Genomic DNA, 18,117 nt, shown 5'->3' on the forward strand with positions numbered 1-18,117 from the left:
ACCATGTCTTTCTTCTTCGGGCTATGAGTTCGGTGTTTCACAGCACAGAGTCTCACCATGGGTCTCTTAGCACTGCTGTAATACAAAAAAATTACTCTAGTGTTCCTGTTACTCTTGTTACTCCAAAAGAAAATGTCCCCACCAGTTGCTGTCCTGGCCCGTCAGGGTAAGCAGCTGGCGTGCTGGGACACTTTGTTTATTTAGGTTTACCTCCTTGCCTGCGAATGCTTGAGGTAGGTAAACTATCTCTGCCTGCCAGCAGCTTATCCTCATGGCCCGGGAGCCAAAGTTTGCTGACCCCTGAATGGGTCGGCTTATGAATGGTCGGCTTATGAATGGGTCATAAAAATTTTCCATTTTTACTTATCCATCTTGGGCGGGGGGAGGAGTGTCAGCTTATAAATGAACCGGCTTATGATCGAGTATATACGGTATTTTAAAGGAATACTCATTAATAAAAAGGAGTAAAAATCTGACCTTTATTTTTGAAACTTATTAGTGGAACAATTACCTGTTTGTGCCACTTTGTCTTATAGGCGTAGATACTTGATTGTAAACATCTTTTGTTCAAACTTTTTTTTTATACAGATGTTATTGAACAACCAGTACCAGTTCCAGGAAACAGTAACAGAAGATCTGTCAGTACTCTGAAACCATGTGCTAAAGATGCATATATGCTTTTTCAGGTATTGGTAGATTTTTTTAGGATTTGTGCTTAATAACTCTGCAGTTCTGAACTTTTATTTCTGAAAAGCAGATGAAGTTTCATAACTGAAGAAGTTTTAATTTTTTTTATAGTAGAGATGTGGGTCATGTATTTACCAACAGATATCAAGGAATATTGTACACCTCTACCCCAATATAACGCGATCCGATATAACATGAATTTGGATATAATGCGGTAAAGCAGTGCTCCGGGGGGTGGGAGGGGCTGCGCACTCTGGCGGATCAAAGAAAGTTCGATATAACGCGGTAAGATTTTTTGGCTCCCGAGGACAGCGTTATATCGGGGTAGAGGTGTATTAGTAAAATTCAGGTATTTGGTAATTTTCCATTGTATAACTAAATTGTTGAAGAGATTATAGTAACGAAGCACTTGTGTGACCAAAAGGATTTTACCAATATAGTATCGTATTTTCTTAATTCAGTTTGATATTCTCTTAATAGATTATAATCATATTTGTCTATTACACTAACACATTCCTTATTTTTAAACATTTCCTTTTGGATTCTGTTTTTTGAGCATGCAAATTGTCTTTATAATAAAAGTGCACCTCACTAGAAATCATATGGACATCATGCCTATTATTTAGAGCCCAGAGTTTTCAATCCTCCTTTTGTATGGTTATCATCAACAATGATGTATTCTTTCCCAGAGAATGATGGGAAACTGAAGATAGGGTGAATGTTCGGAGACACTTTTAAAATAAGATATGTGGAACTAGCTTATGCATATTGACCATGGAGTCATTAGTATAGTATAATAATTTCAGGAGCTTGCTTTTTTTTATTTGTTTTAACCAAATACTAAAAGCCAGATAAAACCAGAGTACATTGCATTACCAATTACAATAACACTATGAAGTATACAATGAAAATGGTCAATATAGTATTTGTTACAGCAGTCAGAAGCTTGCTGATTTATCTAATCTGTTGATTAAGATGTTCTGTTTACTCCTGCTTTCAAAAGACTTATTTATATGCAGTATTTTTTTGTTCCTACCGTCATATTATTCTTGTTCCGTATTTAGTATGTGTACAGATGTATTCATATATTTAAGGGGAAAAGTTAACTTCGAGTTGGAAAAGAATAGTTAATTACTGAAGGAAGAGAACTTATGTGATATATTTGTTTCTCAGGATCTTTGCCAGTTGGTTAATGCTGATGCTCCTTACTGGCTGGTGGGTATGACAGAAATGACCCGGACATTTGGTCTTGAACTTCTTGAGTCAGTCCTCAATGATTTTCCTCAAGTGTTTTTACAAGTAAGTTATTTCAAAAGGAGGTGAAAGTTAACAGACTTTTACATCAGAGTTTTAGTAAGGTAAACTTTGACTATATGAAAGTAGCTACAATTTTTAGTTTGTGCTTGTTGGCATTCTATTTTTCCTTTCCTAAAAGGTACAGTTGTTGCCCTTTTTCTTTTTTCTGTGTAGAGCACACATTTCTAATTTTGTTCATTTGGGGGTATCTCTTTTTGTGATTGTTTGTGTAAGTACATGCAACGTGTAATTCTGTATAAACCATAAATATCTTCTTAAGTTTCCTGTGTCAAGGTGTGTGCCAAGCAATGACATTTTTTGTCCTTCAGCATTATAATTTATTATACTTTTGAAGCTATTCTTTCAAAATATGGAAGATATATTGTGGCATCACTGTTCCCACAGCAACCCTAACTTGGTCCCTCTTGCACAAAATTGTAGGAACCATAATTTTTTAATTTGCATGACTTTGGTGCATGGAAACACTCAATCATAACCTTGCAGTAATCCATTTAATAGAGACTGGCCAAATTTAGGAGCAAGGTATATAAGTCATGTATTGGTAGATTAGTTTAACTTACAAACCACAATGAGAAGGAATGTAGCGTGAAAAGAAACACTGTTTTATCATGCTTTCCTTGCTGCATGCCTCCCTTCCATTCCCTCAGCACATAACTTACATCAACATTTATATCACTTCTGAATTAGGCCACATGTATATTCATAGTACTAAGATGCATTCTAAATATGAAGAATATATTTTTTCTATACAATTAATCAAAGAATTAGCAAGAGTTGGACAGAAATGAATCACTGAAATCTTTCCATGTAACATCTCCGGTGTTTTAATTTCCATTTTCTTAACTACTGGATTAACTAAATAAAAATGGTTATGGCTATAGCCATAGGTACTGATAGCTACTAAAGAGTGTCTACTTTTAAATCCTGGAATTGATGATGATTTTAATTTATATAACTCATTGTTAACATTTACTTTTTTTTTTTCTCTTTACAGCATCAAGAATTTAGTTTCCTCCTTAAAGAGAGGGTTTGCCCTCTTGTGATAAAGCTATTCTCCCCAAATATCAAGTTCAGACAAGGTTCCACCACATCATCTTCACCTGCACCAGTGGAAAAACCATATTTTCCTATCTGCATGCGCTTGCTGAGAGTAGTCTCTGTTTTGATCAAGCAGTTTTACAGTTTGCTGGTAAGAATATATTCAAGTATTCCTTTCACAGATCTACACTCGTGGGTGTGTGCATGCATTCTGCACCATAGTGTGCTAGCGGCTTATGTCAACTTTCTAATGGTTACAGCTGTATACGCTGTGTATAGTTTTCAGTATTTACATGTTCATAAACTGTTTTGTGTTTGTGGGCAATACAACCATCCTTAATCAAATGGAATAGACTCAGAAACTTTAAGGTCAGAAGGGACCATCATGATCATCTAGTCTGACCTCCTGCACACAACCTCTCTCACCCATTCCTATAGTGGGACCATAAACTCTGGTTGAGTTACGGAAGCCCTCAAATCTTGATTTGAAGACTTCAAGTTACAGAGAATCTACCATTTACTCTAGTACAAGCCAGCAAGTGACCTGTGTCCCACGTTGCTGAGGAAGGTGACCCTCACCCTCCCAAGGTCTTTGCCAATCTGACGTGGGGAAAAATTCCTTCCCATCCCCAAATATGGCCATCAGTTAGACCCTTAGCATGTGGGCAAGACCCACCAGCTAAACACCTGGGAAAGAATTCTCTGTAGTAACTCAGAACCTTCCCCCTCTAATGTCCATCTCCAGCTCTTGCATATATTTGCTAATAGCAATCACAGAAGGGCCATGTGCCATTCTAGGCAAGCTCATCATACCATTCCCTCCATAGAATCATAGAATATCAGAGTTGGAAGGGACCTCAAGAGGTCATCTAGTCCAACCCTCTGCTCAAAGCAGGACCAATTCCCAGCTAAATCATCCCAGCCAGGGCTTTGTCAAGCCGGGCCTTAAAAACCTCCAAGGAAGGAGACTCCACCACCTCCCTAGGTAACGCATTCCAGTGTTTCACCACCCTCCTAGTGAACTAGTTTTTCCTGATATCCAACCTGGACCTCCCCCACTGCAACTTGAGACCATTGCTCCTTGTTCTGTCATCTGCCACCACTGAGAACAGCCGAGCTCCTCTTTGGAACCCCCCTTTAGGTAGTTGAAGGCTGCTATCAAATCCCCCCTCATTCTTCTCCTTTGGAGACTAAACAATCCCAGTTCCCTCAGCCTCTCCTCATAAGTCATGTGCTCCAGACCCCTAATCATTTTTGTTGCCCTCCGCTGGACTCTCTCAGATTTTTCCACATCCTTCTTGTAGTGTGGGGCCCAAAACTGGACACAGTATTCCAGATGAGGCCTCACCAATGTCTAATAGAGGGGAATGATCATAATCTTATCAAGCTCAGTCTTAAAAACAAGTTAGTTTTTTGCCTAGTACATATGGAATTCCTTCTGATAAATAAGGATTTACACACTTACACAGTCAGATATGGAAAGTACTGCTGGCTTTTCCTGGATCCAGAACAAACTCACAATAGTAAAAGTAAAATAAAATACTCCCTCAGGTAAGAGTGTTTAAGCATCTAAATGTTGTAATGTATGGGCAGGAAGAAAGAAGGAATCAGTTCTGCAGTGTTCTGAGTTGTCCACTCTTTCAATTTTAGTTGTGCATTTAAAATTTCTCATGATCTCCTAATGTCATACAACGCTCTCTCAAACTTTTATTCAAAATGACTGCCATCTCCCATTACTTTTAATGTGACTGAAACTTTGCTGCTCTCAGTAAAGAAAACAGCTCTTTCCTTAAAGTCCTAAAGAAATGAGGGTGCCTCAAATAAAGATGGCAGCAGTTTTTCAATGGGATATGAGCCATGCTGGTATCAGTGAATTTGGCTAATCTCTGTTCTCAAAATGTGAGTAAGTTGGAAGCATTAAGAGGTCAGAGGGAAACTGTGTAAGAAGATGTGGGAGACAGGAGAAAAGATTGAGGAGGAGTGAGGAGAACAGAACATTGGGTGCTGCAAGGGAGAGATTAATGAATAATCACTCCGTCCTATTGAGACTCCTCGCCCCCCCCCCCCCCCCCATCCCTTTCCAAGAGGATATCGGGAACAGGAGAACTAAACCATTCTGTGATGGGTGCGACTTACCACTCTGGCGCCTCTTGCTGGCTGTCAGGGGAATGAGCTCTGCTTGCCAGGGCACCCGCCTCTGGTGGTGCCTCGCTGCTGTCACTTGTGTTCCAAGACCTGCGCCACTCCCAGGACTGCAGTATCCTCTTCAGTGACATTTCCCTCCAGCTGTGCCACACTCTGTGTTCCCCACTTTCAGGGGACCTGAAATCTGTCCAGCCACTCCCTATGTGGCAACTGCAGTCCATTGTTCTCGGGCCACTTTCCAGGCAGCTCCAGCACCCTCTTCTGCCCTTACCTCAGGGCCTCAGCCTGCAGACCCTAACAGTCAGCCAGGAGCACTCTCTAGCTCTCCTGGTCCCAGCTGCACTGCTCTGTCTCAGGTGCTGGCACTCCTTCTTCCTGCTAGGAGCCTGGTCTTCTCCCTTCAAGCTCCAGTCAGTTACTGAACTCTGCTCTGCCCTGCAGCCCTTCTTATATGAACCTGTCAGGCCATGATTGGCTGCTCCTGTTAGCCCCTTTCTTATTGGCTGCCTCTGGCGCAGTCTCCCTAGGGCTGCCTTTGAGGGCAAGTGAGGGGCAGCCACCCCGTCACACACCCTTAAAGAAGCTGCCTTCTCTTTGGGCAACTGCTTCACCCTTGCCCATTTCCCAACCAGAGGATGTCAGAAGAAGGTGGAATTTAAACCACCTGAAGAACTTGTATTAGTAAGTTAGGCTGTCAGGGGTCGGTCTCCTATAGTTGCTGTTTTTGACGGAGTTGTATTCTATCCTTAAACTATTTCCCTGTAAAGTCTTTGTGACATTTATGTATTTTTTTAAAATAGACATCAGTAGAACAAACAGATGTATGATATAAAGAAGTGTGTTACTTCAAATACTACAGAGATTTCTTTGTTGCTCTTCCCCCACCCAATCCCCATTAACCTCAGCTAATACTGTTTGTTCAGCAGCAAATACTTTTCCCTTATCAGACCTCCATGAAGAGAATCACAACTCTTGATGAGTTTCTTTTTGCAGTTCTGACACTTGACTCATGCTTCAGTTTATTTAAATCCTTTGATTTATTAGAATCTTATCCAATTTTTTGCAAAATCTTCAACATAAGAAAAAGATTAACTCTTGAAATGTGAGGCTGACTGCTAGGACTACCAGAAAACATTGAAGAACCTAACTCCTGTGGTATTTTTCCTTTTAATATTTTTTTGGGGGAAAAGGATAGTTCAGACATTTGAATCACCTGTACCTGAAGTTTGAAACATCTCAGGTGTTTTGAATGCCTCTTAAAATGGTCTTAGGCCTTCATCTGACTATCAATCTGTGGATCCCTTACTGTTTTGTTCTGTGGTGAATAAGGAAAGGATCATGAAGTTAACCTAGCGTTGTAAAATTTTAAAAAAGTTACAGTATATTGATAATACACATTTTTTCCTAATCTTTCAAAATATGCTTTAATCTGTTACAAGAATTTAAAAAAAATTATCATTAAAATTTTTGTTTTAGGAATAAAGATATCACTGAAGATCAGTGATACTTAGGCTCCCAAGTCAGTTGAGGGTTTTGAAAATTTTACCTAGTACTTGAATTATTTTAGTGTTTGGTGATCTGATTTATTTTTTTAATTGTTTGGTCTCATTTCTCATTTGAAAATATAAAGTAAAATCAATGTGCGAGGGCTCAGAGATAAAGAGAGAGAATCGGGAATCATTTATAAACAGTTAATTGAAATATGTATGTATTTACAAAGGTCTTTAACTAATTTAAGAGATTGGATAAAATACCCACTTAAGAAGTTAATGGTGAGGAAAAAATTTACTTAAAAAATCGGACACAAATGTAATACATACATGTATCTGAGTCAGTTTATATTGTATACTTTTGAAGTTGTAATTCTTTAATAAAGAAAAGTGCAAAGAATAAAGATATTCAGTGAGAGTTCTGAAGCTGTATGCAGAGATCGAAATGAAAATACAGGTATTTGAGTAGAAGGGAGAGAGAAATCCCTTTCTAATGGCACTTGGATAGATGGTACAGCCATTTTTCTTCATTATTCATGGCAGGTGCACATGTGGTGTAAAAGCACACAAATCTAAAACCCTTGTTAACTCTTAGAAATTTCATTAATTTAATTTCCATGGAAATGGAGTTATCATCTAATGGCTAGTAGATGGGTCGGATTTTAAAGCATGTTGATGGAGCAATGAAAGGAAGCTGGTTCTGGTATTGCCATTGCCTATGCTAAACCTGTTAATCTCGCACATTTCATAAACATTAAATTCCCTTTTTAAAAAAAAACACACATTTTCACTTCTGTATATAATGTAGGGGGTAAAGCAGGTCAGGCAAACGTGTCCTGCTTTGGGTACCACATAACCCAGTACAATCTGCCATGGACTGAGTTCCCGGTGTCTAAACCAGGAATTCCACTTCTCACTGAGTAGTGGGGATATGCCAGATAACCACTGGAATGAAAAACTGTGTCCATAAAGTAGTAATATCCATCTGGTTCTGCTGCCTTGCAGCCAGTTCTTGGTTGAACAAAAGCTAGAGGAGAAAACTCTGAACACAATATGCAGTGGAGAAAACAGGCAGGTGTTACTGTAACTCAGCTTTGTCTTCTGGCATCTCCCCTGCATCTGTGCTGGCTTCTAGACATTTTGGTCCCCAAGGCTTTTGGTTGAGTCCTTACTGCTAAGAGGATGAGCTTTGGTTCTAAAGCAAGCATCTGCCTCCCTATTTTTGATGCTTAGGCCTACACGCCAAAGGTTTGGGTGTGATGGTCGCCCTCTTCAAACTACCTTGTTGGAGTGTCAGGACAATGTGCACTGATATGTCAAATGGCCTACAGGAGGTCAATGACCTTAGAAAGTCTGCAGTCATGGATTGAAAGCTAAAGAAGTTTGACTTTTATGTGGCCACTCTCTTCGGCACAGACTCTCTACACGACATGCGTTACTCCTCTTTTTTGGCAAAGAAAAGGCAAACAAGACTGCCATGAACACGGGGTGGGTTTTGCAGTCAAAAACTCACTAGCATCCAAGTTCTAATGTTTTGTTGCAACATCTTAACATTCTTAAACACAGATGTCTTCATAGGCTTTGTCCTCTGTACTGGATGGATGATGGATGCATTCCAAAGGACCTTCTGTATGGAGAACTTGTGGATGCTCCAAGACCGCTGGGATGACCTAGGCTTGGGGTCAAGGACATTTGCAAGCGGGATTTGAAAACTTTCAACATTGACACTGCAAACTGGGAAGAGGTAGCTAGTAACAGGTTACACTGGAGTGCTGCACTGCATCATGGAGTCAGAGGTTGATGGGAGGTGGTTGAGAGGGAAAGTGAAGAGAGCAAAGAGGAAAGTGCAGCAGGTCTCAAGCACCAAGCATGCTGGTTTCATTTGTTGGTCCTGCGCCTTATACCTGCACCATCAGTGGCAGGGACTGTCATTCAAGAACTGGCGTTTTTAGCCACTCACAATGCTGCAGCATGACACAACTGAATTGCTTTGGTGCTTACACCACATTCATCTTTTGAGACTGACAGTTATCTTAATAAACAGGAAAAGATTCTGTTCACTGGTCTGTGGACAGTTAGGAACCATTGGTCCACTTCAGCATGAAATTGCTTGTCTAGCACTGGCATATACCTGAGGGTTCAGAGAAAGGTGAAAGTCCCCTATGAATGTTTCCGAATATTTTTTTCCTAAGATTTATCATGGGAGAGCAAGAAGTACCGTGCAGTCACAATAGGTTTCGTTAGCTTATACCCTGAAGTATGAAGCTTGTTATCAATTACTTATTTTATTACTATAGCACACAAAGGCACTAATGGGGATCAGCAAGGCCCTGTTCTGCTAGATGCTATATAAGGCCGTGGGTAGATTTGGTCCCTGCCTCCCAAAGAATTTACTGATTTAAAGCAAGATGTAGGAAGATAATGGTAATACATGTACACAGTTACATAGGCTTTCAGTGTGCACAATTTGATGGTTCAAAGTCATCTGAACGCTTCAAAATTATTTTTCAACCAAACCATTCTTCCATCCTACAAGAAAATGACCCTGGGATCACTGCCTAGTATGATATTTTATCATATTTGTTTTTCCCCTTCTAAATAGATTATTCCCAAATTCCTTTTTCCTTACAATTATTAGTGTATTTTTTTGTTTTTGTTTTAAATCTTCACAGTTCCCTCAGATGAAGGGCCTTCTTCTACATAAGCCTTGCCTCATGGGGTGCCTGTTTCTTATGAGGCTAGAAGGCTGCAGGACTGAAATAATTCTTACTGTTTCAGCTATTGTCCAAGGAGCATCGAAGGATCTTGTCAGGTGTTTGGTGGAAAGTCCAATGCTCAGTTACAGAGCCGTATGCTCTGATTATTACTAAGTCCAGGGCTGTGAAGGTGCTATGGAGTCTGCCCATTACTGCAGAGTCTGTTCATTACTGAGCTACCCCCTGTTCCCACACTCTCCCACCTAACAGTGAGTCACCCAACCCCACCAAACAGCTAGGAGTTGAGAACTGCCATGTAGTCAGGACTTCTGGGACTAAGCAGACAGACTTGTGCTAGCTCTGCTTGAGCTAGTGCACTGAAAATAGTTGTGTGATGCTGCGGCTTGGGTGGCTAACCTCAGCTGCTGCCCATCCTGCAACATCAACGTTGCTATGTTTAGTGCACTAGCTCAAGCGGAGCTAGCTTGAGTCTGTCTATTCAGGCTGGAAGGCAGGTTTTCAGCTGCAACGTATATATACCCCCCAGGTCCTTCCTCTTGGTGCTGCTAACATTGATTGCTGCTGCTGACTCTCTTTTTCTGGAGGATGTTGGGGATGAGCTTAAAGATCTCCTGTGCCTTGAAAATTCCATGAAAGGTTTCAGCCCATATGGTCTCTCAAGGAGAGAGGGTAGGCTGCTGGGAGTTGTTGCCAAACTCCTGGTTTGTAAAGGGCTATAGGGTGAGCTTGGTTAGTGCCCTTACCTCTTATCCCTTGAAGCTTCTGTTGTGGTGCTGCTGGTTTACACTTTTCATATATGTGTCTCTATCCTTTTTAAATTCCACTAAACTATTTGTCTGGATATTTTCCTGTGACATTTAATTTCAGAGATGAAGTGTACATTGTGTAAAATATTTCCTGCCATTCAGCATCTGACCTGTCTAATGAGAGATAAGTAACTTAATTTGCAGATATGATATATAGGTACAGGGCTTCAGATTGGGAGGAAAAAGATGGTGTGCTCCAGTTTGTTCTCACTTGTTTGTTCCTTTTATTTTTAACCAATAATTGTGAGACATGAGGTAACTATAACCATCTCTTCCCCACCTACATTTTTCAAGCATGGGTTGAAATGAAAAATCAGATTTCGGATTATTAATCATTTTCCCATGCATCTTTTTTTTCCTTACCGTAAAGGTCTTGGGTAGCTATTTTATCTTGATTCTTAATTCAGTTAAGATTCTTCTTGCATCAATTTCACACATTTTGGTTTGAGAGCAGTTGTTTCTTACTTCAATGTTAATAGTTCAGTAAGAGGCTTTCTGACTTGAACTTTTCAAGCTGGCTAGAAGCAAAAGAACTCAGATGCCTGTTAAAGCTATTTGTACTATAAAACTCTGTTCTTTCACTAAAGTGATTAACTTTCAGTTGCTGCTGACCTCTCCAGCCTTTAAATAAGCCAAACTAACAGGGACTTGTTCTATAGCATTCTTTAAAACTTTGTTTAGAAATGGCTATAAGGAATTTAACTCATTTTAACCCCTTTGGATGTACAGTATGTGCTTGACACACCAACATGATCATTGGGTATATATTTTTTTGCGGGGAAAGTATTTTTTTTTAAACCCTATGCCAAGCAGAATGACCCTGTATGTGCCAGGGATACTGGTACTTGCTGATCTGATATATGCTTAGGGCTGAGATGACACATTGTTTTTTTTCTTTTTATGACTATAGCCTGTTTCTTTTAGGTAACAGAATGTGAGATCTTTCTGTCACTACTAGTGAAGTTTCTGGATGCAGACAAACCACAATGGCTAAGAGCTGTTGCAGTGGAATCTATCCACAGGCTTTGCGTGCAGCCCCAGCTATTAAGGTAATATGCCATATTTCACTTTATGTATTAAATGAAGAGGTCGTATTTATCTGTAGCAAAAAAACAATTTCTTTGTGCTAAGCATTTAGGGACTTGAAAGCAATAGAATCTGCAGGATGGAGTGTTTGTTGAAGTGCAGGGGCATATTTATTGTCCATTGAGTACTGAGCCATTATTAACAAACTTGTTTGGTTTAATGCCTTGAAACTTAAATATTTGTTCCAGAATTTAAAGACTTTATCAGCTCAGCCTATAAATAGTCCAGCCAGAATAAGGAAGCATTGACCATACTATACATGCATATTCATTTAAATAGTTGGCTTTAAAAATGTAGTTTTTACTCTTTAATTTGTTGACTACGTGCTCAGAAATGTTTTAAACCACTTTGCAGGTCCTTTTGTCAATCCTATGATATGAAACCGCATTCTACCAAGGTTTTCCGTGACATTGTAAATGCACTGGGATCATTCATCCAGTCGCTTTTTCTTGTACCAAGCACAGGAAACACATCAACGACAGTAAACCAAACTGGTAAAGGCTTTTTTGTATTTTTTATTTCAAGTAATTTCCTAATAATTTCTTATAATAGTAAACAATATATTTGTGAAAATCTGAGGTTTGCTTATTTGATACAATTCTCAGTATAAATTTAGCGCTCGTGAAAGTGAGAAACTAGCTTAAGCCAAGAGAAATGTAGTGCTGTGCAAACTTGTCCAGACTGTATTGTCAATATGCCTTTATTCTTCATAGTGCTAAGGTCTGACGGTCTGTTGCAATGGGTACTTCAGCCTGCTTGCAGCTTGGCGGCAGAACCAGACCTGTCAGTCTCTGGCAGCAGGGGGATGCCCTGTCACCTGAAGTTCACTGCAGTTTTAGCTGCTTCCCCTGTGTCAGCGAGACCCCACCCTGCTGTAGAGCTTTTCTAAGGAAAATTGCAAACTGCAGTTCAAATTTCTGACTGTCAGAAGTTTGGTCCAATAATGTGATTGTCAGATTCCCAGTTTGCCCCAGGGAGACATTTTCCTTTGGGGAGACTTTTTCCTCTCTGCTTTGCTTCTCCTTCTGAGGTGTTTGCAGCAGCTGATGCCTCTGTAGCCTTTAGGGAGAGAGCTGGGCCGAGAAAGGCAAAAGGGAAAGGTCTCGTTGATGAGCTTGGCCTTCTCTGTGGGCAGAGTGCAGTTCCTCCCCCTCCCCACCCCCCCCTTGGCTCAGTCCAGGCAGGGTTGTCTCTGCCTCCCTCTCTCAGGCAGGAAAGGAGGCAGACAGGCAGGCTTTGGAATAGGTTGCTTCGGGGGCAAGTAACTGCCCCACTTCCATCTCCAAGAGGGGAGTGGCATTGGATGAGTGGTAAATCACACTTAAGTCCCTGGAGCCTGCACCAGCAGCTATGCCTCTGACTGTGGAGCTCAGTCACTTCTTCCCCTTCAGCCCCCCCTTGGGTTTTGGGTGGAAAGCAGTGGGCATAGTATGGACACTGCTACCACCAGAGAGTTCAATAAGGGGCATTTGGGTCCTACTCCCTCTCCTTGCTGTGACCTTTATAATAGGATCCTCCTCCCCCTCGGGATCCTTACTCAGCACCTACGCTGAGACCTTCAGGGGAAACATAAGCCTATCTGACACATGTGGCAGAGAGTCTCTGAGAAATAACTTATCTAAGAAACCCAATAAGGGAGGGCCTCTGCTGGGGAAAGAAGACAGTAAATCCCGCCTCTTTGAGAGCAGAGAGATTGCTAGCCAACTTAAGCAATGTCTAAACTCAATTTCACTCCCCCCTCTGAAGGAGGATTATAGGGAACAAACTTCCAAAGGGGATATGCATAAACAAAAATAGCTCCCAGTTCACCTGCTCACCTTCACAGAGTACAGCAAGGTGAATAATCCTCAGTGCCCAGGTCACCTGCTCAGTTTTACACTGCAGTAGGATTGAATAATCCACAGTACCTGGTTCACTTTCTCACCTTCATGGAGGTTCAGCATTGCAGATCTATGCAGAAAAGACCAAGCCAAACATCTGTGCTGGTTCCTCTGGGTGTCCACACTCCTACCCGATCCTACCCCACTCCACTTCCTATTCAGGAAAGGGGAAAGCCAGCTGTGCAAATCAGAGTTAGGGGATCAAATAAAATGTACATATTTAAAAAAAAAAAAAAAAACTTTCAAGCAGATTACTGAGTCTGGGCAAGCATCACCTCCACCCCTTCTCCTGGGCATAAAAGCTCTCAGGTGGCATCAACCCGCAACAACAGAAGTAACTAAAAATGAAACAAAATTAAGAAGTCACTTGATGCCCTCCACATGCTTTCATGAGCAGTATTAACATGAGTGGACAGTGTTGCAGGTATGGTCTCTCTCAACCTACAAATCCCATGACCAAAGGTCTTGTCCCTGAAAAAGATAGTGGGACATGCATCTATTTCATCAGGTATATTATGGGGCTTTTGTCACTGAGATCAGTTGCTCAGGTAAATAAGTTCTTATTCAAGTAGTGTCCCTATGGGTGCGCCACTGTAGGTGTATCTGCGCCCCTTCGCCTCTAATCTGAGATTTTCGGTAGCAGTGTCCATTCAGCAAGCACATTCGTTGTCCCTCCCTGGTGGTCTACTCTGAGGGACAAAAGAAAGGATACAGCTCTCAACCACAGCACAGGTCACAACCTCCTCAGTACCCGCATCACGACCCTATTACAAAGCACAGCCCAAAAGGCCCAGAGTACTTAAGCGGAAGCAGTCAGCACCCCAGTCCGCATTCTCTCACGTCCCCTCCGCTAAACACTTTTGACAGCTATTCCTTGCAACATCAGCTGCCTTCTACACACCGGTCACGTCCCTTTGGAAGTCCCCTGGCCCTCTTTCACAGCGGCTGGGAGAATATCACCTCTGACAGATGGGTCTTGGAAATTATTTCAAAGGGTTACACCATTCAATTCATGTCCCACCCCCATTCTCCGTCCCTGTTCAGGGACCCTTCTCAAGAGAACCTACTTCACCAGGAAGTAGAGAATCTGTTATGCTATGCCACTGAACCAGTTCCAATGCAATTCAGAGGCAAGGGGTTTTACTCCTGTTATTTCCTGATCCCCAAGGTGATTGGAGGCCCATTCTAGATCTAAGGGCACTAAACAAATACCTGAAGGCACAGAAGTTCAACATGGTCACCCTAGCAGCCATTATTCTAGTTCCTAGAGCAAGGAGATTGGTTTTCGGCCCTTGACCTACAAGATGCCTACTTCCACATCTCGGTATGCGTCTTGCACAGGAGCTTCCTATGGTTTACCTTTAGGCAGGACCATTATCAGTACAGAGTGCTCCCCTTTGGCCTCTCGTCTGCACCCAGGGTATTCTCCAAGGTTCTCTCCATCATACTGCCTCTCTTGTGAACACTGGGTATTGTTATCTACCTGCATCGGGATGGCTGCCTCTTCAGGGCTCCCTTATTTGAGGATGCAGTATGAGCCACTCATAAGACCATGCATGCATTTGCGCAGCTAGGCCTGGAACTTAGCCTACAGAAATCAATAGTGACCCCTGTACAGCAACTGTAGTTTATTGCCACCAAACTCGACACAGCACAGACTTACCACCCTTATGTGGGTCAGGAACTGCCTGCATCTATCTGTTGGGTCATATGGCAGAATGCACCTTCATCACTCCAAACGCCTGACTATTTGTGAGGTGTCTTCAGATGTGGCCCAGTTCTGTCTTTCCCTGAACAGAGACAGACTAACCAAACTGTGATCAATGCCCTCCACAGTAAGGATCTTAACCTAGCTCTTAGAGCTTTGACTAGACCTCCCTTTGAGCCCATTGCAACTTGCTCTTTCTTACAGCTATCCATGAAGACAGTATTTCTAATTGCCATCACCTCAGCTAGGCACATAGGAGAAGTAGTGTCACTGATGGCATACCCACCATTCATGGTCTTTTTTTAAAGACAAAGTAACTCTAAGGCTGCATCCCAAGTTTCTCCCTAAAGTTGCCTCCGCTTTCCATATAAATCAACCGATCTATCTTCCTGGTTTATTTTTCCCCTCCAAAACCACATAATAACAGGGAGGCGATTCTGCCTATGCTAGATGTTAGAAGAACACTAGCATTCTTCTTGGACAGGACTAAGGACTTTAGGAAATCCCCCTAAGCTCTTCCTTTCGTTTGCAGAAAGATCCAAAGGCTCCGCAGTACCGGGTCAAAGACTATCCAAATGGGTCTCGGGTTGCATTAATCTCTGTTTGCAAGGACGCAACCTATTGCCTCTGTCTGGAGTCCGTACACACCCCACGAGGTCAATTTCTACCTTGGTCTCATTCCTTAAAGATGTGCCTATCTCGGAAATCTGTAGAGCAGCAACTTGGGCATCTGCCCACACTTTCACAGAACATTATGTGAAACCTGGAGATTTGGCCTCCGACGCCATCTTCGGCTCCTCAGTACTCTCTATAATAACAGACTCCACTTCAAAGCCCCAGCCCTCCTGGGGCATACTGCTGTGAAGTCACCTACAGTGGAGCACCCATAGGGACACTACTCAAAGAAAAAGAGAAAGTTACTCACCTTGTGCAGTAACAATGGTTCTTTCAGATGCATGTCCTATGCATGCTCCACAACATGCCCTCCTCCCCTCTACTTGGGAGTTCTCAATATAGGGCTCTATGGTAGAGAAGGAACTGGGGGGGGGGGGCACCTGTACAGTGCTAGATAGCCTCGAGACAGACCACAAGGGGGGCAGAGCGCATGTGCGGGCTGAACAGACACTGCTACCTAAAATCTCTGATTAGAGGCGCACCCATAGAGGGACATATCTCAAAGAACCATCGTTACTGCACAAGGTGAGTAGCTTCTTCTCAGCTCTCTTAATTCTACAGTGGGAAACTTTATGGAAAGCTAAGGCTAATCAGAGTAATCAAAAAAGTACATTTACAATCCTCACTCCTGCCAGACACTATAGAAAGAAATGTATAGATTATATGGCAAGTGAAGCAGGCTTTGAAGTACAAGAGAGAATACTACTTTGAATGTGTTATCTTGAACATACTAGGGTGCTGAGATGAGGCACAGATGCCCTCAGTTGCGGCAGAGCAATCTGCATGACTCCCAGGCAGCCCTGTCTGGAATTGGTGTCCTGATGGGTAACAGACTCTTTCAGCTAGGGAGCAGATGGCTACCAATAGCTTTGGCCAAAATAAGATCGCTGGACATTGTTCAGAGCTGATACTCTATGGATTTGTGCAGAAATCATAGGCACAGTTTTTTTTTTCCTATTTCCACTCTCAAGAAGTCCGTGGAAATGCCAGAAAGTGAGTGAAAGCATACATAAACTACTTCAGATCAGAGTGATATGAAAGATAGGGAGGCACCAGTGATGCCTTAAATGCTCAATTACTGAGGGACAATCTACACTCGTTCCTATATTTGCTTTGTACAGCCAGCTCTCTGTATAACTTTTCCTGAGTGATGTACCCAAGTATTCGGATCCTAGTATCTAAACTGTATTGTTAAATTTAGTCACCCTAATTTGGGTTATTGCTGATTATGCACTTTGTGTCTTATGACTTTTAAAATAAAATTTGTATTGTGGATAATCTAAGCACTATGCCCAGATGTACAGACACTCTTTTCTTAACCTGTGTATTATATCATTTTTTAACATTAGCTTTAATAAAAAAATTTAATTAGCCTTTTCAGTGCCCAGAAAGACAATCAATCTCAGGCCTAGATTGACCTAGCATTAGATCTTCTGATATGTCTACCTCACAAAGGAGGTCTGCTATTGCAAAAAACAGTTCTCCATCTAGCACCAGAAAGGTTCAAAATGGATATTTGGACGAAGCATTTATCACTCTTGTGGACCCTAGAAGTCAACCAATAGGTTTTTTTTCTGCTGGTTGATGCAAAGTCCATGGTTTAGCTACCATACTAAGCAAGTGAAACTTGGGGATTGTCTGTATGAACGCTGTATAAATCTACCCCACACTAGGTGTCCATTGGGACTAGGGTGACCAGATGTCCCGATTTTATAGGGACAGTCCCGATATTTGAAGCTTTTTCAATATGGGCTCCTATAACCCCCCACCCCCTGTCCCGATTTGTCACACTTGCTATCTGGTCACGCTAATTGGGACCCTGCTGCTGCACACCAAAAGTTCCCTAGTGATCTGTGATCTCCTACTTTTTCAAAGTGGGATAGATCAAAGTGCATTAGGTAACTTTTAGTATATGGACACTTAGAGCATGGCTCACTAGTGTGGAGTAGATTTACACCCAGTTTGCCATGAATGAAGTGTTCATTTAGACGAGGCCATAGCTTGAATTCCCCCTCTTATGTGGATGTGTCCAAGCAAAAAGGATAACTCTCTGAACTATAATGTTCTCAACATATTCAAGAAAAGCAAATCTTGTACAAATACAGTCCAAGGTTATAGAACCTAATTCCAGTTCTTACAGCACTATTCCAATCGAACCTCTGCGGTAAGGGTCATACTTAACAGGAAGTTTATTTTAATGGCTAACTACTAACTCCAATCAGACAAATTTATGAAGTATCATTTTCTCAGATGAGACCTGTTATTGTACCTTGAATTCAGGCAAATAGTCCTCCCAACTGTAAATTCAGTAAATAGTTCCTCCTCCTGTCAAGCAACAAAGTCCAATCCGTAGAAACACTGCTAAACTCAGAGCAGGGAAGTTTCTTTCCTGTAATGAGGTCTGCTAGGTTGCCATGTGGCCCTTAATAAATAAATTCATCATATTCTACATATTAGTGGTGCAGTCTTTAGCCAATGATATTTTTGGCAGAAGTCTTCTCTACATCTCACTGCCCAAAGGAAGATAGAAGATATATAATGTACCTCTTTTTGGATATCCATATTTAA

General features: G+C 41.6%; 1 protein-coding gene across 7 annotated transcripts in view; it reads left to right on the forward strand.

Moving 5' to 3' along the window:
- MON2 (MON2 homolog, regulator of endosome-to-Golgi trafficking) overlaps window positions 1-18,117 on the forward strand; it is a 180,742-nt gene that overhangs the window by 46,621 nt on the left and 116,004 nt on the right. For all 7 annotated transcript variants that reach the window (XM_065568308.1, XM_065568270.1, XM_065568361.1 and 4 more), the window contains exons 6-10: window positions 589-686; window positions 1,861-1,986; window positions 2,999-3,193; window positions 11,125-11,249; window positions 11,641-11,780. In XM_065568308.1, the coding sequence (XP_065424380.1) occupies window positions 589-686; window positions 1,861-1,986; window positions 2,999-3,193; window positions 11,125-11,249; window positions 11,641-11,780 (684 nt within the window). The remainder of the gene's footprint in view (window positions 1-588; window positions 687-1,860; window positions 1,987-2,998; window positions 3,194-11,124; window positions 11,250-11,640; window positions 11,781-18,117) is intronic.

Source organism: Chrysemys picta, chromosome 1, assembly GCF_011386835.1.
Source record: "Chrysemys picta bellii isolate R12L10 chromosome 1, ASM1138683v2, whole genome shotgun sequence".
NCBI classification, from domain to species: Eukaryota; Metazoa; Chordata; order Testudines; family Emydidae; genus Chrysemys; species Chrysemys picta.